This window comes from Arvicola amphibius, chromosome 4 (genome assembly GCF_903992535.2).
Source record: "Arvicola amphibius chromosome 4, mArvAmp1.2, whole genome shotgun sequence".
NCBI classification, from domain to species: Eukaryota; Metazoa; Chordata; class Mammalia; order Rodentia; family Cricetidae; genus Arvicola; species Arvicola amphibius.
The window spans coordinates 19,084,352-19,105,927 of NC_052050.1; the positions used below are offsets into that span (position 1 = coordinate 19,084,352).

General features: G+C 56.1%; 2 protein-coding genes across 4 annotated transcripts; one reads left to right on the forward strand and one right to left on the reverse strand.

Moving 5' to 3' along the window:
- Nucleotides 1-3,915: 3,915 nt before the first annotated feature.
- Fam171a2 (family with sequence similarity 171 member A2) lies at nucleotides 3,916-13,378 on the forward strand. Of its 2 annotated transcripts, none has more exons than XM_038327852.1 (8): nucleotides 3,916-4,140; nucleotides 7,286-7,513; nucleotides 7,735-7,827; nucleotides 10,358-10,516; nucleotides 10,602-10,781; nucleotides 10,881-10,997; nucleotides 11,107-11,233; nucleotides 11,771-13,378. In XM_038327852.1, exons 1-8 carry the CDS (start codon nucleotides 4,023-4,025, stop codon nucleotides 13,212-13,214), a joined length of 2,466 nt encoding a protein of 821 aa, XP_038183780.1. In that variant the 5' UTR covers nucleotides 3,916-4,022; the 3' UTR covers nucleotides 13,215-13,378. The 2 variants fall into 2 exon arrangements, with proteins under 2 accessions (XP_038183780.1, XP_038183781.1); XM_038327853.1 differs by having other exon boundaries at nucleotides 11,128-11,233.
- A 389-nt stretch (nucleotides 13,379-13,767) lies between these two features.
- On the reverse strand, nucleotides 13,768-19,986 carry Grn (granulin precursor). Of its 2 annotated transcripts, none has more exons than XM_038326297.1 (13): nucleotides 19,839-19,986; nucleotides 17,324-17,468; nucleotides 17,089-17,214; nucleotides 16,897-16,981; nucleotides 16,378-16,487; nucleotides 16,142-16,277; nucleotides 15,913-16,022; nucleotides 15,588-15,711; nucleotides 15,388-15,485; nucleotides 15,210-15,299; nucleotides 14,610-14,843; nucleotides 14,306-14,530; nucleotides 13,768-14,213 (listed from the first exon to the last, which is right to left on the reverse strand). In XM_038326297.1, the coding sequence occupies exons 1-13, from the start codon at nucleotides 19,961-19,963 to the stop codon at nucleotides 14,076-14,078; spliced, it is 1,746 nt and encodes a 581-aa protein (XP_038182225.1). In that variant the 5' UTR covers nucleotides 19,964-19,986; the 3' UTR covers nucleotides 13,768-14,075. The 2 variants fall into 2 exon arrangements, with proteins under 2 accessions (XP_038182225.1, XP_038182224.1); XM_038326296.1 differs by having other exon boundaries at nucleotides 15,054-15,299.
- Between the last annotated feature and the right edge of the window lie 1,590 nt (nucleotides 19,987-21,576).

A 21,576-nucleotide genomic window follows, 5' to 3' on the forward strand; every position in this document is an offset into this window, starting at 1 on the left:
TTCCTTCCGAGGAAACAGGCCTGCTAGGAAATGGGATGGAGGGAGAAGATAGCTGTGGGGATTGAAGTTGGGGCAGAGGTCAGGCTAGGGGGCAGAGGTCAGGCTATCCTCTGGAATCCCATGGGGTTTGCTGATTTACGTGTTCCAGAAATGTTTTGGGTTTTTTGTTTTGTTTTATTTTTCGAGACAGGTTCTCTGTGTAGCCCTGGCTGTCTCCTGAAACTCACTCTGTAGACCAGGCTGGCCTAGAATTCAAAGATCCTCCTGCCTCTGCCTCCTGGGTGCTGAGACTAAAGACATACACCACCGCTGCCCAGCCAGAAATGGTTTTTGAGCACATAACATGTACTAGAAGTATTCCAAGTGGGTTGAGGACTGAGCAGTAAACAAAGCTGGTCTCTGTCCCATGGGACTTTCACTGTCGGTGAAAATAGAGGGAAGGGACCAGGTTTGTAATAACAGCTGTTCTAGAAGTAGAGACAGGAGGATCAGAAGTTCACAGCCTGCTGGGCTACAGAGTGAGTTCAAGGCCAGGCTGGGCAACTTATTTTGAGATCATGTCTCAATAAGTAATAATAGTAATAGTAATAATAATAATAATAGTATATAACTAGAGACATAGCTCTTAGTAGGGTGCTTACCTAGCACACAAGAATACAAGAAACCCTCGTGCCGGGTGGTGGTGGCGCACATCTTTAATCCCAGCACTCAGGAGGCAGAGGCAGACGGATCTCTGTGAGTTCGAGACCAGCCTGGCTTACAGAGAGAGTTCCAGGACAGGCACCAAAGCTACAGAGAAACCCTGTCTTGAAAAACAAACTAATAATAATAATAATAATAATAATAAATAATAATAATAATAATAAGCCCCTCGGTCAGCCTATGGCACTGAGTAAACCAGGAGAGGGTAGCACATGCATGCTGTACCAGAACCCATGAAGTGGAGACAGAAGGTTCAGAAGTTTGAGGTCATCTTCAACTGCACAATGAGTCTGAGAGTTTGAGGCCAGCCTGGGTTACATTAGACTCTGTCTCAAAAGAGGGGTTTTTAGCGTTTGACTTTCCACAATGTACTACCCCACTCCTGTTTCTTTCTTTCTTATTTTATTTTATATACACTGGTGTTTGACTGCATGTATGTCTGTGTGAGGTGTTGGATCCCCTGGAACTGGAGTTACAAACAGTTGTGGAAGCTGGGAATTGAAACCCAGGACCTCTGGAAGAGTAGTCAGTGCCCTTAATCTCTGATCCATCTCTTCAGTTCCACGCCCCATTTTTTCTTAATAAAGGTCATTATTTCTATCACAAAAAAAAAAAACAGTAAGAAAAAGAAAACTGAATTCAAGCAGGGCCTGTAGTCCCAGCACTCGGGAGGCAGAGGCAGGCGGATCTCTGCGAGTTCGAGGCCAGCCTGGTCTACAAGAGCTAGTTCCAGGACAGGCTCTAGAAACTACAAGGAAACCCTGTCTCGAAAAACCAAAAAAAAAAAAAAAAAAAAAAAAAAAAGAAAACTGAATTCAATGGGAGAGCAGCTATCTTTCCAAAGTTGAGTTAAAGAGCAGTTAGGTAGCTGGGGAAAGGTCTCTGACAGCTGAGGAATGGATGAGCCGCACTGCTGCATGGGATAAGGAGTTCAGACAGAAAGCTCCGGCAGTGACAGAGGGCCGAGGTGGAGCAAGTTCTGGCAAGGAGGGTGGCCGCTGTGGCTGCCCGGGGAGGGCCCTGGGGCTCATGTCTCCTAGAGAGAGGCAGGGGTGCAGGTGAGCAGGCACACCTTGCAGCTATATCTTGAACACTGAACGTCCGAAGTGTCCAGGGAAGCCAGAGGTGAGCAGATTCACCTCACGTGAGCGGCTACTCGATTGTACCCAGAGATCCCTGAAATGGTAAATTCTGAAGACGGTGACTTGACATCCACACATGGCAAGTTCCAGAACAGGTTTCTAGCTGCACGGCTGTGAGTCTTGAAGATTCAGCTGTGATCTTGGAACACCAGCCAGATTTCCTCCCCAGTCAGCCATTGTAGCTGAATGGCCCAAACCACCTGTCTTGATCCAGCAAAGCACTTGGCTTTTGCTCCTGACAGACAAGAGAAATGTGAGCTGGATTGTAGTGGCTGGGCTTTGGACCGGAATGGTTCTGATAAAACAGGGTCCTGGTCATCTCTGGGATGTCTCAGCTCCATCTCACCCCTGGGCTGCCTTCAGATGTCCTGAGTTCCTTGAATGGAGGTGGCAGAAGCCTCTCTATCCCACAGACGGCCCCTGGCTGCGCTGGGAATGGCTGACACAATGGCTAAGTGAGGCAGATTCAAGGCAGCCCTGACAGACTGTCAAGTTGGGTTGAGACCAACAAGATGAAGGTTAGCAAGGATGAGTGTGAAAGCCTGTGCTCAGACTAAAAAAAAAAAATAAAATAAAAAAGTTACATAAGCACAGGACTGAGGATATGGTTAGATGGAATTTTCTATTAAATAGGAGGCGATGTGTGCAATCTCACCTCCTCCTGGCTAGCTACTCCTGTCTGAAGTGGGGGCGGGGGGCGTGAGTTCAGGACAGCTTAGGCTGCACAGTGAGACGCTACCAAAAAAGGAGGAAGAGAGAAACAGATGGAAGTGGGGGGAGGGGAAGAAAGTAGGAAAGAGGAAGGGAGAGAGAAAAAGAAAAGGAAAGGAAGAAGGAAGGGAGGGAGGGAGGAGGGAAAGACCTGGTGTCTTGTCCCCTTAAGTAGAGAGACCTAACGGGAGGGAAGTCCGCTGGGTCCTGGTGGGGAGGCTTCCTTGTCCTCAGTTCCCTCGAGGGTAGGTGTCTGTGCTGGAGAGCTAGCGGGACAGAGGGTGAAGTGTGTGGTTAGATGGGGACCTGCTCATGCAGAACAGACGTGGAGTGATGGTGACAACCAGAAATAATGAGGAGAGAAAGCTTGTTTGGAGCAAGTCTTCAAATGTGGGGTTCAGCGGCTGAGGAAGATCCAGTTTGTCGTTCTTGAAGCTGGAACCAATGGGATTCTCCATGGGAGAGATAGCCGCTTCTGCCTCTCCAAGACGTCTCTAGTCAGATGACTCCTCCAGAAGAAGGGGTCTACTACTCCAGAGACGGCAAGCCCCTCCCCCCGACCACCAGTAACACCATTTATTACACCCCTGCTCCTGTCAGACTTGTGGTCAAGTTCCAGGAACAGGCTGTGTAGACCAAGGTGGCCTTGAACTCACAGAGACCGGCCTGCTCCAATTAAAGGGTCATGGCACCACCCCCTGGCATTTCAACTGCACTACTAGGTAGAGATTATTATAATTGTCGTTTTAAAGGACAAATGAGGCTGAACATGGCATCTCACATTTGAAATTCCAACACTCCAGAAGCCGAGGCAGGAAGATCGCCATGAGTTCGAGGCCATTCTGGGCTACCTAGTGGGTTTCAGACCATCCTGTTTTAAGACAAACAGAAGAGTGAGAACCGGAAGGCTGTAAGGAACATATCTTGCCTAGCTTGCTTCTGAATGGGAGACATGAGAGAGGGGCCAGACACGACCACAGGTCTACTTAGTGCTGGAGACCGCATCCTCTTTACTATTGATGAGGGCCCTGTGAGAGAAGGGGAGTCTCACTCTTTTGAACCACACACAGCCCATAGGAGTAAGCAATAGCCATTCTCCTTCCCCTCCAATTTTACACCACATCTCAAGAGCTCTCGAACCCCAACCGGGTAATAGTCCCCTAATCGCTGCGCTCCCTCGCTGTTCTGGAGTCTTGGATTGTTGGGTTAGGGGCTGCCGGGTGGGCTGCTGGCAGATCCGGGCCGCGAGGGGGCGGTGCCCTCAGGCCCGCCGTGCCGGGCGCCGACTGCAGGGGGCGCTAGCGGCCGCTCCGGGCGGAGACAATCGCGCCGAGCGGGCGCCGCAGCCGGAGCCGGAGCCCAAGCCCGAGCTGCACCGAGCCGTGCAGAGCTGGGGCTGAGCCGGGCCGGCCGAGTGGAGCCGGGAGGAGGCAGCGATGGACCGCTAGGGCCCCGCCGAGCCCCGCGATGCCGCCGCCGAGTGGCCCCGGCGTCCTCGCGCGGCTGTTGCCGCTGCTGGGGCTGCTGCTCGGCGGCGCCTCCCGGGCTCCCGGCAAGTCTCCGCCGGAGCCCCCCAGCCCTCAGGGTGAGTCTCGGCCGCGAGGGGCGGCGATCGTGGGCCTGCGTCCGGTGATCGGCTACCACCGCTGGCCCCCTCTTCACGATGCTAGTGACTTGGGGTGCATTCTGCTCCCAGGATGGGTGGGGGAAGGCGACCCGAGATCGGTGCTTCTGGGAGAGAGAATGGGGGACTGTTTGCTGCCGGGGTCTTGGGGAGACACAATGGGGAGGGCGAGGGTCTCCAGGCTCGGCGCCACCGCCGCCTCCGACTTGTTTTTCTCCCTCCCGGTCCGCGAGGCGCTGCAGCCAGAGCTATTGTCTGCGGAAGACACCCGCCCAGGGGCGGGCTGGGGCGGGCGCCCGCTCTGCAGCCCCCCGCGGGTCCCTAGCCGCGACCCAGGCTGGGTGGGGGCGCAGGCATCGGCTGCCACCCTGGGCCGGACGGGGGCTGGGAGCCGAGAGCTGGGCTGCAACGGGGGAGGGGAGAGGGGGAGTGGGTGAGGCTGTGGGCGGGATTGACTGCTCGAATGGGGTTTTCACCCAGGGAGCTTGACAGCTTCCAGCCAGCCCCCCAGGTTTAGAATTTGGGGTGCATAAAATAAACACTGATCGGCTCATACTGGAGGGAGGGGCTTCAGTAGGAGGGGGGCTGAGGAAAGGGGTAATTGTGATTCCCAGTTTGAGGCGCATGGCAGGGCTGTGGTCGCGGAGCCATGCTGTGCTGGCTGGCTGGCTGTAGGCAGTACCAGCTGAGAGGGCAGGTGTCTGGGTCCTTGTCCAGCCCGTCTCTTGCTACTGCTCTCCTCGGCCAGCTTCCAGATCTTCATTTCACTTCCCTCCCCAAAAGAAAGAGTCGCTGACCCTCCTCAAGCATAACCCAGCTCAGATGGGTGTGTGAGGTGGGGGTAGGGCCGGCCTCTGCGGTGGGAGCTGGAGACCCTGACTCCACAGCTCACTCCTGGGTGCTCTGGGCCTCCACCCTCCCCATCTTTGCTTTCCTCTCCCACCTTTCATGTCTTGCCCCACCACCCCACTACTGCTGTTCCTTCCCCTGCTTGTGGCTCCATCCTGAAAGTGTTCTCCGTTCCTTACACACCCCCCCCAACGTACACACACACACACACACCAGAAGCTAGCAGGAAAGGCGGGGTGGGGGTTGCTTGGTTGAGGGAAGTAGGGTCCGGATGAAGGGAGGAGGTCGGATTTCCTCCTGGAGTGAGGCAGGGCTAAAGTGGAGAGATGCTGATAGCGTGTGGAATGTCGGGCTTTGAGAGTAGGAAGGGATTTCCCTATGCCTCAGTCTCCCCTGATTTCCCAGAGAAGAGGCCCAAGATTCTTTGGAAGCTCCGCCCACCCCACAAGACTCTGCACCCCGGGGAAGGAGGGCCCAGGGAACTAGCTGGAATAGCGCCAGGATTGGGGGCTCTCTCTCAGGCAGCTGGCTGCGAGCCCAGGCTGTGGGGAAGAGGGGGAACTGCTAGACACCTGCCCCACCTCCCAACTTGGCACCTACGCTCCTCAGGTCTTACCTGCTCACCTCTGTACCTGTTTCCCCAGGCCCCTCCCTCCTGAGGCTTTGGCCCTTAAGCCCAAAGGCTTCCCCCCAAGTGACGAAATTTCAGACTCCTGGACACCCTCGTCCCAGCTGCTCTCTCCAGCTGTTCCTAGCCTAGGAGAGGGCTGGGAGCAGTCCGGCCCTTTTAGCTTCTCAGAATTCCTGCTGGGGCAGGAGGCTGCCACTCCTTGGAGAACCAGAGTGGGAGTGGGCAGAGTGGGTGCCCCTCCCTGAGGAGCTAGACTTTGGCCTAGACTGGAGAGGGAGGTGGGCTCTGCGAACAGCTGGAAGGGATGCTGGGATGCCGGGGACAGGCGTGGTGGTATTCTGCTCTGGAAGCCTGAGATGGGACACCTGTCACTGCTGAGCGTCAGCTACAGGAAAGGCCTTCTGGAGGTTCTGTGGCTGCCCACACCCCTCCCCCTTGCCACCTCTGCCCTCAGCTCCAGACTTCTCTTCCTGGGATTTTCACCCAGTGCCCACCTGCCTCCTGCATCTGAACCCCTCCATCTGTGACACTCATGGGGACGGCAGGGGTGAGGCATGGTCTTGAGGAAGAAGCTGGTGCCAAGTGGAAAAGGTTAGTTAGACAGCAGAGGCCGCCTGGGGAATCCAAGAGAGTAACCCAAGTCCTCCTCACCCCATCCAAGCACAGAGCACCTCACTTTCAGGGCCAGCATAGCCAGGTTATCCTGGAGGGGGGGTCACAACCTGGAAATCTGTAGGTTTTATGCTTCCTTCCCAGTCCCCTCTGCACTATTTTTCATTGGGCCTGGGTCTGTTTGCCATGCTGCCCTTCCTCACCAGGGCCCCAGCTCCTTTGCTTGATCTCCTGGGAGGAATGAGGACGTTGCCATGGTGACTGACTGTATAGGCTTGAGGGGAGGGATACTTGTTTGGGCTTAGGAGCTGGGGCAGGTCCCTAAATTGGAAGGGAAACAGGTTTTTGGAAACTCACCCAGAGAGAGGATGAGTGATAGGTATGACCTAAGGCAGCTTAGGGTCTTGTTGTTTTTCTATCTTGAGAACTCAAATGGGGGCCCAGCTCCCATCCTCCCTCCGAGTTACCTGATCCTGACCCTCTCCCTCTTCCCCTGAAGCTCCCCATTCTCCCCTGCCTCCTGCTCTCTTCTCCTCACCCTGGACACTGGTCTCCTAGGGTCTAAAAAGTTTATATTATAGATGTAGACAGCTAGGTTTGGAGCTCAGATTTCTCACTTAACTGCAGTGCAAGAACTTACACGTTCTGAGCCTCACTGTCTTTATCCGTAAAATGGGCTGAGGCTATATTTTAGCAAATAGAGCATTTTCTTAGCTGTAAGATGTATTCTTATTTTGGAAACCAGTAAGAATGGGGAGGTGGAATGCTGTCACTTGTCATGATGACATCATTCATTCCAGACACCAGCTGAGCTCAGCTGAGCTCAGAAACGTGAAAGTGTGCATGGGCTAGAACTCCCTCCCCCTCGGACTGCTGGCTTTGGCAGAGAGCACAGCTCACTGATATGAGGGCCTGGATGTGATCCCCAGCACTGTGCTGCGATCAGTCCCAAAACCTCTCTTCTCCAATATCCCCCCTTGTTATCCTCACTCCCTTCACACCGTCTTCCCACAGAGATCCTGATCAAGGTACAGGTATATGTGAGCGGGGAGCTGGTGCCCCTGGCCCGGGCCTCAGTAGACGTGTTTGGAAACCGCACTCGGCTGGCTGCTGGCACCACCGACTCAGAGGGCGTGGCCACACTACCCCTCAGTTACCGCCTGGGTACCTGGGTGTTGGTCACCGCTGCCCGCCCGGGTTTCCTCACCAACTCTGTGCCGTGGCGTGTTGACAAGCTGCCGTGTGAGTGCAGGGGCAGGTGGAGGGGGTGGGACAGGGCAGCAGCTGACCCAGCATCAGCTCCTTCCCAAATTAGTCCTTGGGGGTGGAGGAGGCAGCTTCTCAGCAGCTGCTGCCTGGGCTGGGGCATATAGAAGGGGCTGTAGAAGATGAAGCCTTTGGGATGCAGACGACAGGGGCATCTAGGGAGAGCTTCTAGAGCTGACAGGCCCTCCTTCTTGCAGTATACGCATCGGTCAGCCTCTACCTGCTCCCCGAGCGGCCAGCTACCCTCATCCTCTATGAGGACCTTGTACACATCCTCCTAGGCTCTCCAGGTAAGCCACATCCTGCTGCTCATTCAATAGCTCCTCCCCCTTGATCTTAACCTGTGTGTGGACTTCTTCACACAGTAGCTGGGCATCCTTGGGCAAGTCACTCACCCTCTTTGAGCTGTCCTTTATGCATGTATAAGATGTGGAAGGAAGCCGGGCAGTGGTGGCGCACGCCTTTAATCCCAGCACTTGGGAGGCAGAGGTGGGTGGATCTCTGTGAGTCCGAGGCCAGCCTGGTCTACAAGAGCTAGTTCCAGGACAGGCTCCAAAGCTACAGAGAAACCCTGTCTCAAAAAAAAAAAAAAGTGGAAGGATAATACATTATCAAATTAAGGTAAAAAAATGCATCAAATGTGCTAAGAGGAAAAATACAGATATTCAATAAATATTTATAGTTTATTTGGGGCTTTTTGTGGTTTTTGTTCTCCTCCAGTTCCCACCTCCCTGCCCTGTTTCCCTCCAGTGGATCTACATGTCCTTGTCCTGCACCTACTTGGTGCCTGGCTGTTCTGAGGCCACGAGGGCCTTCCACAGCAACTGAATGTCTAGGCAGTGGCCTGCAGCAGTCCTTGGTGTCCTTTATCCTGAGGCACAGGCCTTCAGTCTCAGCTCATATCTCACACCTGCACTGTGCCATGGGGGACCCGGGGTGAAGGAGAACAGACCCACAGTCCACCTCCCGGTCATAGGCAAGTGGGAAGACAGACAGACGCCACTGCGAATCCTAGGGGAGTTACAGGACAGGCAGACAGTGGCAAAAACATCCCTCCCCTTTGGGGGAAATCCAGGGGTGCTAATAAAAGGAGCCATGGGCTATGTGGCCTGGGAGTGGAAGTAGCTGAGGTGTCCGGCTGGAGAGGAAGTTAGGGGAATTGGTGGCAGAGCGGGCAGTGAAGGCTCCATGGACTTTCTGGCCAGTACCACAGACCTGTTCTACAGTGGGCTTTGGAAAAGACCCCTCTCCAGTTTAAGTTCTTACTGGATCCTTGCTGACAAATTGCTAGTTTGCCATCTTCCTCTCGCTGACCATACCAGAGGCCTCCAGAACCCCAGGGGTTCTAAAATGCCAAATGGGTCTTTGTTGCCCAGTGCTTCTGCCCTCTCATGACTCCCAGAACTCCCAGTGTGAAGTACAGGGCTCTTCAGAGCTGGCAATACCCCCCAGGACGCAGCCACCACTGCCCTGTTGTAGCTTGTAGCCTATGGGCCTTCCTCCTGCATGTCCCCCAAAGCAATCCTGCTTTCTTCCTCCCTCACCCTACAGAACTCCAGGGGGTGGGCCAGGCTGCTGACATTTAGTAGTAAATCAGGATGGACTTGTGTGGAGGGATGTGGGTGACAAAGCCAGGCTCCAGGGTGGTGGCTCTGGAATGTTGCAAGTTCTGGTTCCATTTCTGCATCTCTAAAATGGAGTTGATACCTCAGGGGCTGTTAGGCTAATTAAGGGGGTTACTATACATAGCCCACTTAGGACAGTATCCAGCATATTTTGAAGCTTAATAAATGTTACCTATGATCACACTGGATTGGAATTCTGTTTATACGTCTGCTCTCTTGTGCCCCCCCCCCAGCACTGTAAGCTAATGTGTGTCTATCTAAATGGAAATGATTTGAGGCTGAAGAGATGGCTCAGGGCTTTAGAGCACTTGTTGCTCTTCCAAGTACTTGGGTCTATTGGATTCCCAGTACCCACATGGTTCCTTACTACTGCTTTGTCCCAGGGAATCTGATGCCCTCTCTGGCCTCTGAGAGCACTGCACACATGTGGTGCAAAGACATACAGCAAAACACTAACAGAAAAATAAAGGAAAAATATATACTTCTTTTGTTTGTTCGTTTTTCAAGACAGGGTTTCTTTGTGCAGCCTTAGCTGTCATGGCAAAAGGTTCTAGAGAAAGTATAAAGAACAGCACCCATGAGACTGTGAGAATGAAGGCAGGGGATCTCCTAGTCAGCTCCACTTCCCAGGACCTAACTCATCACATGCCATTCAGAAGACACTGTTAGCTCAGGACACGGACTGTCATGTGTGTGTGTGTGTGTGTGTGTGTGTGTGTGTGCATGTGCGCGCATGCGTGCGTGCATGAACATGCAAGCATATGTATGCGTGTGTGCTTGAGTGTATTTCTGTGTACCATGTGCCCATGGAGGTCAGAAGAGGGTGTTGGGTCCCCTGGAACCTGAGTTATAGGTGGTGTGAGCCACCGTATAGGTGTTGGAAGCAGAACCCAGGGCCTCTACGCGAGCAGCAGTCAACCCTTTATCTACTGTGTCTTCTCTTCAGCCCCACAACCCTCACAATTTTATAGGTTTACAAGGAAACTTAAGAGAAAGCTAGTAATTGGCGGCAGGTCACATGGTCACCAGGCCTGGAGGTTTCAGTACTACATCCCTTCAGTTAACCCATGGTTACCTATTGCTCTATCACCACCCTGGCCTTTTCAATTGGCCCAACCCAGTGCTTCCCTTCTTTGGATGTTTGCCTTATGCTTTGGTCCGGGTCAGGCTACCATGGTGCCTGCTTTCCATCCAGGTGCCCGCTCCCAGCCCTGGGTACAGTTCCAGCGCCGAGCTGCCCGCCTACCTGCCAGCTCCACCTACAGTCAGCTTTGGGCTTCGCTCACCCCTGCCAGCACCCAGCAGGAAATGCGGGCTTTCCCTGCCTTCCTGGGCACAGAGACCTCCAGCTCAGGTAAGCCATGTGTAAGGAATGGAGAGGGGAGACGCCTTCCTTCCCTAGGGAGTTAGCCATGAATGCCAATGTCCTCTTCCCGCAGGCAATGGCTCCTGGCTGGAGCTGATACCCCTCGCTGCTGTGAGTGTGCATTTGCTAACAGGCAATGGGACAGAGGTGCCGCTCTCGGGTCCCATTCACCTGTCCCTACCAGTGCCCTCAGAGCCTCGTGCCCTGGCTGTGGGCACCAGCATTCCAGCCTGGAGATTTGACCCCAAGAGTGGTAAGTGTTAGGGGCAAGGGATTGGGGAAGGAATGTGGGGCTTAGGTTAGAGGTGGCAGAACACTGAGTTTGATGAACGAGCTCCTCTGGCCCTTCCAGGGCTGTGGGTACGAAATGGCACTGGTGTGATCCGAAAGGAAGGCCGACAGCTCTACTGGACTTTTGTCTCCCCACAGCTGGGGTACTGGGTGGCTGCCATGGCCTCCCCTACGTCTGGTGAGATTGGTGGGGCAGTGGGGCGGTGGGCAGTGGTGGGCGGGAAGGCTGGGAGAGCTCAGGCCTTGTGAAAGGCAGGAAGGGCATCCCAAGCCCTTGCCTGGCACAGGGCTGGTTACCATCACCTCAGGCATTCAGGACATCGGCACCTACCACACAATCTTCCTGCTGACCATCCTGGCGGCTCTAGCCCTGCTGGTTCTCATTCTGCTGTGTCTACTGATCTACTACTGCCGGTGAGTGCTCCTGGGGACCCATCCCGCCTTCTCTCCCAGGATCCCTGCCTTGGGGTCTCACAGATGCAGAAAGCCCAATTCTGATCCTCAACGTGCTTCCAGCAAAGAACGGCGGCAGCACAAGAGCTAAGACCCAAGAGGCTGGTGGCTTTAGAGAAAGGGGTGACAGATGGCAGGACTTGCGATGGCCTTGCCCATTGCAGAGACTATCCCGCTGTCCAAGCAGCCCAGCTCTCACTCCCAGGGACACCCACTCCCCTCAGAGCAGACACTCCTAGCTGGTTTACATACCAAGCGTTACCAAGTTTACTCCATGAAGCTGAATGGATGAAGCTCCTGGATGTCTTCTCCTCTTTCTACAAACAGCTTCCAGTTTCCAGGCATCATCTATCCCCCCCCCCCCCGTCCCGGCCCCGCATCTATCGTGAATGTTCCAGGCACCCTGCTACCCTTCACCCCTTGTGCTGGCAACTGTGGGGGTTAAGGAGACCTGTGCTTTCAGTGTTCCTGAGGTCCTGTCTCTTTCCTTCTCACCAGGAGACGCTGCTTGAAGCCAAGACAACAGCACCGCAAACTGCAGCTCTCCGGCCCCTCGGACAACAAACGAGATCAGGCCACGTCGATGTCTCAACTCCATCTCATCTGCGGGGGACCCCTGGAGCCTACATCTTCGGGAGACCCCGAGGCCCCGCCCCCAGGCTCCCTACACTCGGCCTTCTCCAGCTCCCGAGACTTAGCATCCTCCCGAGATGACTTCTTCCGTGCCAAACCGCGCTCCGCCAGCCGTCCGGCCGCTGAGCCTCCTGGTGCTCGCAGCGGCGACAGTGCCGGGCTCAAGGGCGCCCGCTCCGTCGAGGGTCCTGGAGGACTGGAGCCCAGCCTGGACGAGTACCGGCGGGGTCCCGCGGGGGCGGCGGCCTTCCTGCAAGAGCCTCCCTCGCCGCCGCCGTCCTTCGACCACTATCTAGGCCACAAGGGGGCGACCGAGAGCAAGACCCCTGACTTTCTGCTGTCGCAGTCGGTGGACCAACTGGCGCGGCCGCCGTCCCTCAGCCAGCCCGGCCAGCTCATCTTCTGTGGCTCCATCGACCACCTCAAGGACAACGTGTACCGCAACGTCATGCCCACCCTGGTGATCCCCGCACACTACGTGCGCCTGGGCGGCGAGGCTGGCGCCGTGGGAGTGGGCGACGAGGCCACCCCACCGGAGGGCTCGGCCGCCGGCCCCGCGCGCCCTTTCCCGCAACCCGACCCCCAGCGCCCGCTGATGCAGGGTCACGCGGGTGCGGGAGGAGACGGAGGCGGCGAGGGCTGGGGTGGCGGGCGCTCCGCACCGGTCAGCGGCTCAGTCACCATCCCGGTGCTGTTCAACGAGTCCACCATGGCGCAGCTCAACGGCGAGCTGCAGGCTCTGACAGAGAAGAAGCTACTGGAACTGGGCGTGAAGCCTCATCCGCGCGCCTGGTTCGTGTCCCTGGACGGGCGTTCCAACTCGCAAGTGCGCCACTCCTACATCGACCTGCAGGCGGGCGGCGGCGGCCGCAGCACCGATGCCAGCCTGGACTCCGGCGTCGACGTGCACGAGGCGCGGCCCGCGCGTCGCCGGCCCCCAAGGGAGGAACGGGAGCGCGCGCAGCCACCCGCGCCGCCGCCACCCGCGCCCCCGCGCCTGGCGCTCAGTGAGGACACCGAGCCCAGCAGCAGCGAGAGCCGCACGGGCCTCTGCTCGCCGGAGGACAACTCGCTAACGCCCCTACTGGACGAGGTGGTGGCGCCCGAGGGTCGGGCAGCCACGGTACCCCGAGGTCGGGGCCGCAGCCGTGGGGACAGTTCCCGCAGCAGCGCCAGCGAGCTGCGGCGCGACTCGCTTACCAGCCCGGAGGACGAGCTAGGGGCGGAGGTGGGCGACGAGACTGGCGACAAGAAGAGCCCGTGGCAGCGGCGGGAGGAACGGCCTTTAATGGTGTTCAATGTCAAGTAGCGCGGCCCGGGGATCGGCCACCGCCCCTGCCGCCAGTGCAGGTCCCCAGAGTGCGCGCCCTGGGGTGCTGCGGGGGCACACGCTCTTAGCCGAGATAAGGGCTCAGGGGCCTGCTGAGCCCATTGGTGGTGGTATGTGCTGGGGGAGTGTCTTGGGGGAAGGGACCCTGGATCGGCCTCTAAGCAGAGGGAGGTGGGAGGGGCCCGGTCCCCCCATGGGAGGGGGCTGGGGAGGAGGGCTGGGGTGGGAGCAGTGCCTGTATAAACGTGGCTGTACATAGAAAGATCTATTGTGGGAGAGCAGGAGGGGCGACCCAGCCTCAGCTGCTAGGGTGAGGGCTGGGAAGGGAGGGGCAATTTCTGTGGACCCTTGGGAGGGGAGGGGTGCTGCTTGGATGTCACAGGGCTGGTGGCTGGGGCGGTCCTGGGGACTAAGGGGTAATGTGATGGTGACGCTCTAGACACACAAATACAACGCCGGTGAGGTTGAAACTGTGTGTGTGTGTTTCTATGGGATCTGGAGGACTCCGGAGCACCAAATCAGACACTGCTAGTAAAGTGTACAAATTTTATTGGAGCAAACACGCGCGCACACACACACACACATACAAGCAAGCTCACACAATACCTGTGGATCGGGGAGAGCACCTGGCCACAAGGTCCACAGAGATCGGAAGAAATGGCAGTTGGAAATGGGATCCACAGCCTTCTTTGTATAAAAGGTCTTAGTTTGAGGCCACCTCCCATGGTGATGGGGTGACTCAGATGGGAGACCCTAGGAGAAGGCCTAGGGAGGCCTGAGTGGTGGATACCGTCTGCCAGGGCCCCAGGGCTGTGAGATTCTTTAGTCTTTAGCCCCTCCTTACAGCAGCTGTCTTGGAGCTGGATCCCTCAAAAACATGTCCCAGCGAGGGGTCTTCTTTCGCAAACATCTGGTTCCCTTGGCGGAGCAGTGGAAGCCAGTGGGACAACAGTGACGTCCATCTGCACAGCAGGTGCCCTGGACGGTCAAGGAAGAGTGAGTACTGGACAGAGCAGAACCTACCCCTACCCCATGGTGACGTCCAGCCCAGGGTCAGGGATAGCACTGACCTTCACATAGGAGCAGCATGCCCAGCCTCCTCGGCTATCTCTACAACAGGTCTGGTTATCATGGCAGAAACGCCCCCCTCCGCACTCCACATCTCCAACCTTAGGGCCAAAGGTCAGGGGGGCAGAAGCCTGAACGGAGCTCACATCCTTCTCACAGGTCCTGGCCTTCACATTGCAGGTGTATCCAGTAGGGCAGCAATGCTGCCCGTCTTCACAACACACAGCCTGGGCACGGTGGAACAGCGTCACACTGCTATTCCCAGAACACAGCTCCCTTCCCCCAGGGCAGTGGGTGGAGACTCACGTGGGGTAACTGGCAGCAGGCCCAGCCTCCCTTCCGACTAGGGCAGCAGGTCTGCCCCACCGGACAGCTGGTGTTATGGTCACAACCGATATCTCCAGTTTGGGAGACGGATATCTGGAGGGCAGGCTTCTTATCCAGGCTAGCCTCCACTCTGTCTCCCTTCTGACAGTACCCCTTAGCCGTGCACGTGAAACCCTGGGGGCAGCAAGTCTTGTGGTCTGAGCAGCAGACAGCCTAGGGGTGAGCAGACAAGTGTGTTCTCCAGAGGGACTATGGGAGTCCCTCTCCTGCTCACAGCTTCTCCGACTGGGGACAAATCACAGCACGGGGTACCACTGTGGACTAGGCAGAATGCAGAATAAAGAAACGGGCTTCTTGTTCCCCACCTGCCTAGGCCAAAATGCTGTCCCCACCCCTATACTGCTGTTCCCCCTACCCCTGTACCTCCGGGACGGGACAACAGGCCCAGCTCCCAGAACCGAGACTGCAGCAGGTGCTGTCAGCAGGACAGCTAGTGAAATCATCACAGTGGACATCACGCTTGAAGATTTGTGGGTCTGGCAGGCTGAGGGGGGCCATGACCTTCTTCATCCAGGGTACCCGGAGGGCTCCCATTTCACAGGTTCCTGTCTCTGTGTGGCACTGAAACCCTGTCGGGCAGCAGTGTATATGGTCCTCACAGCACACAGCCTACGGGGGACAGAGAAAGGCCAATAAGGACTGGAGCCAAGCCAGCTGTCCCTCTGCCTGGACCCGTACGCCCACTGCTCCCAGGTACCTTGGTAAAGGGACAGCAGCCCCAGTCCCCGGTGGCGAGGCGGCAGCAAGTGTACCCATCTGGGCAGCTCACCTCCATGTCACACTTCACCTCCTTCACTGTAGGCAGAAGACGTGTCATCAAAAGCACCGGGATCAGGCAAGGCCCACCTCCATCCCAGAACTGAGCTGAGCCACCTCCTTATGGAGGAGATGCTATACCTGGGTATCCAGGCAGCTTGGTCAGGAGGCCCGTGGTGTAGTCCTTGGATAGGCACTTACTCTGGATCAGGTCACACACAGTGTCCTGGGGACAGCAGTGCAGATGGTCGGAGCAGCAGATGGCCTAGGTTGGGACAAATACGGGTCTCTGAATTCCAGTCTCTAGGGAACACAGAGAGCAAGCCAGGCTGACGACCAACACTGCCCCAATCCCCCACTAGGGGGCAGCACGAGCCTGGAAGCTCCCAGTCATCAGTCCAGTTCCTAGGGGCCCCTTGTAAGGAAGGCTATGTCCAGGCCCAGCTGTCTCCAGCTCTTCACTCACGTTGGGCATTGGACAGCAGCCATACTTCCCAGTGGGCAGCTCACAGCAGGTCGAATCATCAGGGCACTGGGTCTGTGCATCAGGGCACACCACAGAGAAATGCAAAGCCACTGGAAGAGGGATAAGGCATGTGGGAGGGGCCGCCAGGGCGGAGGGGAACTTTTTTCCAGCCAAGAGTTAAACATGGCTCCACCCCAAGTGCTAGCTGGATGGCCTCCCACCTCCTCACCTGCCCTGCTGGTCCTTTGTGCAGGGAACTTCCTTAATAGGGGGTAGGTGCCCATAGATGTAATGCATCGTGTATGAACCAGGTCACAGGAGGCCCCATGGGGACAGCAATGCACTCTGTCTTCACAGCAAGAGGCCTGAGAAGAGATAGCTGGTTCATAATCCATCACTGACAGCCCCAGCTCCCACCTCTACCCCCACTACCCGCTAGTCACCCTCACTTCCCCACACCTGTACCTGGGGCATGGGGCAGCATCCCCAGGAACCATCAATCATAATGCAGCAGGTAGAGGAGTCGGGGCATTCGAACTGGCTACCAGGGCACTGGACGGCACCCACGAGTTTATCTGCAGACAACAGAGTCCAGGATTCTACCGACCCGGTCCGTAAAGGTCACTCTCAGGTCACTCAACGTTGTTACTATGGGAACTGCAGGCCCTGCTGCAGGCGGTCTAACAACTGATACCAGGGCTTAGGTGATGATGGCCTGGGATCCCAAGCCACACTTCCCACAAGCTAGCCCCTACTTCAGAGAGATGACAGAGGCATCCCGTGAAAGTGGGCAGGTATTAGATCACTCCACAACACCTGGACTTCTGCACCCTTGTTTGCCCCCTTCTACTCTCAGGACTGTTCCTCTGTTCAGAACAGGACTTGGGGCCACTCAGGCAGTTGGGTTCCCGAGCATTTTAGGAACCACACAGTGCCCACCCACCCATCCCTCCCCACCTGTCCCCATCCTGTGTCCCACAGCACCTGATACTCGGATGCAGGATGCCCCATCCTCACTACAGTGGAAGCCCTGGGGGCAGCAATGGTAGCCATCACCACAAGATACACCCTGTGGGACACAGAGAAGCCTGTGTGGGCAAGACCCTTTTGCCGGGGATTGTAGAGTGAAGGACAGGAGTAAATGAAGCACCCCCTCCACGCCAATGGCACCCTCACCTTAGGAAAGGGACAGCAACTGGAAGTCCCCAACACAGTGAGGAGACAAGAGTAGCCAGGAGGACAGTGGTCATGGATATGACAGGAGTCACCTAGAAGATGGCTCGTTATCATTGGCCATGCGTCCTGGAAAGAAGAGATGGCATAAACCAGTGGATCCGTGCCAGTCCTCTTCTGGCCAATCCAAGGCAGCCCTTCAGAAGGCCCAGGCTGCCAGCTGGGGCGAGACACTCACCAGAAGAGGGTTACAGCAGCTGTAGCTGACTCCTCCCAGGTCCAGGCAGCAGGCAACAGGGCAGAACTGACCATCTGGACACCGTGTTCCAGTCGCCAGCCCTGCCACTAAGGCCAGCCAGCACCCCAGGATCCACATGGTCTGCCTGAAAACGCCAAGGAAAGTTTGGCAACCATCTTAAGCCTCTGCCACCTTCTAATCTGAGGCCATGCACTTCCCTGCGCCCGGGCCAAGGCGTGACGTGCCTTGGATTTATCGAACAAGTGAACGGGAAGGCAAGTGGACACGCCGCCTGACTCAGCGTCCTACCCGGCGTGCATCACCCTTGCGCCGGCTTGCACACACTGTGAGCGTGAATGCTGGCATGCACACAAGTGTCGATTCACGTCCTCAACACATGGCCTAACACCTGACACGGCGGGTGAGTAAAGAGAAACGGAGTTATGACAGTCAGGAAGGCATGTGCCTGCGATCTACCGGACCGCGAGCAGACTGGGAGGAAGAGGGCTTTAGCAGCCACGGGAGGACAGCCAGCCTCACCTTCCTGCCCGGCGCTGAACTCCCACGCGCACCTTTCAAAGGCCTTGGGGGAAACAGAGCCGTCAGTCACGTGATCATATGGGAAGCCAAGGGGTTGAGAAAGTTGTGAAAAACGGAACTGTGGTGACCAGTGGAGTCCGGGTTGCCTTCCCCACAGGCCAGCCACTGCCTGCCCACAAGTGTCCCCTCCTCACCCGGGGGAAGGGCACGGAGGCTGGGTTAGCTTCAAAGCTAATTTCATAATGAGCCCTCCCCAGCATCACCAGAGCCCCTTTGGACTCCTCAAACACACCACCTGTCTCTCCTACTCAGAAACCCAAACTCAGTGGCAAGTGGAAAAATCAAGTGTACTGCTTCAGTGCCCCTCCGCATCAGCAGGAGGAACCCCGAGCCTCTCACTTCCCTAAGAAGCCTTTTCCCAGCTCAGCTGGCTTACCCCGCCCCCCCAACCCAGAGTGACACTCCCCTGCCTGGGGCAGCAAAAACTGCAAAATTCATAGACCCTCTGGGGAGCCACTTTGTCCTTCCTTACTGCATTTCTCTGCGTCAACTATGAAGGCAGTAACCACGTTAACCTTCACTTTCCAAATCCATGCCCAAGGATCAAGTCAGGGAAAACAGACCAAAGATATCGGCCCTGGGTTCACACGCCAACTGACATCGTTCGACATTACAGGGGGAAGGTGAACCCCAGAGGCCAGAGGTACAAAAGGAGGGGGCAGAGCATATTTCTCAGGCTGATGACCTATGCAGGATAGAAATAGCGTGGGTACAGCCAGGCGGTGGTGGCGCACACCTTTAATCCCAGCACTTGGGAGGCAGAGGCAGGTGGATCTCTGTGAGTTCAAGGCCAGTCTGGTCTACGGAGCAAGTAAAGAGGAAATAGGGTAGGGACAGGGATTGTGTAGAATCTGCACTTGGGTCCTAGTTCTGGAGGTGCTGCTGATCGCTTGCTGAGGGCCTCAGAAATTGTTCCCCGTGTTTATCAGTCTCTATGTGAACACTGGTGTCCACGGAAGGCGGAAGGCAAGTAATCCCAACCTTCGCTAGGCATGTTAGGCAATGCCTTTGATCCCAGGACTTGGTAGGCTGAAGGAAGAGGACTGCAAGTTCCAGGTCAACATGGGCTACAAGGACAATGAGGCCAGCCTGGACTACACAGAGGATCTGTCTCCCACCCACCCCGCCTCCTTCCTTCTCTAGGTTTTCAAGTGCCCTCTCCCCTAACTCAGGCTATCCCAGACGTCATCTCTTGGCCAGATTAGAATGGGGTGGGGAGACCTAATTCCCTTCCTTAGGGTTAGGCAGTGGCCACCTACCTCTACACCACTCTGTTCAAACAGCCTGACAGGCCTTTCAAGACCCTGGCTTCGAAATCTTCCACTAGGTGGCACCCCCCCCCCAACTCCGATTGTCAAGGGGAGATGAATTTCCCAAAAGGTGAGCCAATCGAGCTGAGGAGCAGGAAAAAGTGGCGGGGAGAGGCGGAAGTTAGCTCCCTCACCCTCCAGAAAGGAAATACGGCTGACACTTCCCAGAGATTCAACCACCACGCCCGGTCCTACTCCCATCCCCTCTGAGCTCTGGGACCAAGGGCGGGAGATCCCAGCCCACTGCAAGCCGCCGCGGAGACCACTCGCGGCACCGGAATGAGAAAGAGCCGGGACCTGGAGACAGATGGGAGGCACAGAGAATGAAGCTGGCCCGAGAGAGGGGTGGTTACTGCTCTGGAAAAACGCCTGCAGCTTCCCTACGTGCCGGTCAAGGGAAGCCTCTTCCCTGGAGGTCTCAACAACCGCTCCCACTCCTCCCAAATGAAAACCCCTCTTTAGTGCATCAGAAACCCCTAGGAGATATCGAGAGACAGGTCTTCTCTTGTCTCTGAGTAGGGACTCCAGGGGAGCTTCAATTGCACAGCAGCCTGGCCAGGCCTCTGGCCAGTAACCGGGAAGATGTCTGCAACGGGTCCTCCTACCTGCTTCGGGGTCCGCGCTCCCTGGGAGGCATCTGGCGGTCAGCTTCTGGACTAGGGCTTGGCTGCGCGATGGCCCGCCCACCCCAGTTTCCATTAGCCATGGGTCGGGGATCCAGGGCTTCCATTGGTTATTTGTCTACATAGAGGCGGGACTCTCCAGGAAAGCTGGGTTTCTTTTCTACTCAAATCACATTCCTCCTCCCTTTCCTCTCTCTCTCCACACCCCATTTCTAAGAATCATGTGACTAGGCAATCATATGACACCATAGTCCGCCTCCCCCAGGGCAGCGCTTGCTTGTTCGGTTGCTTCCCCCCTCCCACCCACCTCTCGTGTCCTGGCGGCGCCTGGTAGGGTGTTCTAGAGACGGGGCTTCGCGTGCCTAAGGCCACCGACAGTTAAGAGGGCTGCCCTCCGGGGCGCGCGTTCAAGGTCGTTTACAGGATAGCGTCCGCTTCTGGACCCGGACTTTGGCACCTTCACTGTCTTTTCACGCTAGGCAGCCAGGACTCGAAACAAGCTGAACGATGGTTGTGAAGGTGAAGAAGCTGTCCCCAGGGAGACCGGCGTGGACTAAGTCTAATAAGTGATCTAGGGCGAGTACCAGGCGCTAGAGAGGTGTGTAGGGAGAAGGCGGGAGGAGAAGAGACTATAAATCCGTGTTGAACTGTCCAAGAGTTAGCGCTACGTAGAGCTGAATCTGGAAGAATTTTAAGAGGCTGATTAGGCGGGACGGAGGTTAGAAAAGCTGGTGGGAAGTCCAGCCTCTGGCAAGAGTTGAAAGCCACATTCAAGGTCAAGGCATTCGGTGGAAGAGGCTTCCAAGTTTCAGCTGCCCCCACCTTGGAAGAATTGTTATGGTGGGATTTTAGCAGTAGAACAGATTAGCCAGAAACAAGATCCAGGCTGCTGAGTGCCGAAGGGTCTGGGCCAGACAGAGGTGGCTGATTGGACCTGGCCAGGAAGACGGCAGACCCCAGGAAAGCCCCAGGCTGAGCCTTGGAGGAAAGACAGTATTTGTGTGGAGGCCACCCAGGGGAATGGGGACAGCCACACAAATTTCAGGACAGTGAGAGCCTTGCATAGAGAGGCGCGGTGGAACTGTGGAAGTCTGTGTTGGGCTTCTTAGGCTAGAGCTAAGGAAAGTGGGAACCAATGTGGAGGACAATTCTGCACCCTGATGACATGCGTATAGTTCCTTTTGGTGTCTCTCCAGACAGACTGCAGCTTACACTTCGGTGAGACATGTTCATGCCGGGAAGGCTAAGGTAGGGGGTCGCTTAACTCCAGGACTTGGAAGGCAACCCCAGCATCACTGCAGCTCCCTGAGCCAAGGTCTCCTGTGTTCCAGGCTAGCCTCCATCCTGATATATAGTTGAGGGTGACACAGAACGTCTCATTTTCCTGCCCCTACCTTCCAAGTGCTGGGATTGCAGGCAACCATACTTAGCTTCTTTGGTGCTGGGATTAAACCTAGGGCCTTGTGCATGCTAGGCAAATGCTAGCAACTGAGCTACATTTCAGTCCCAGGACTGTCTCATGAGAAAAAAACAAATAATTGTGTGTGGGTGTGCTGGTAAACAGCAGGTAAAGACACCAACAAACATGACAACCTGAGTTTGATTCCTGTGACTCACATGGTAAAAAATAAAATAAAAAGAAATGACTTCCAGAAACTGTCCTCTGACTTCTGCATGAGTGTACCCACAGACTTAATCACACATGCGCACGGAATAAATG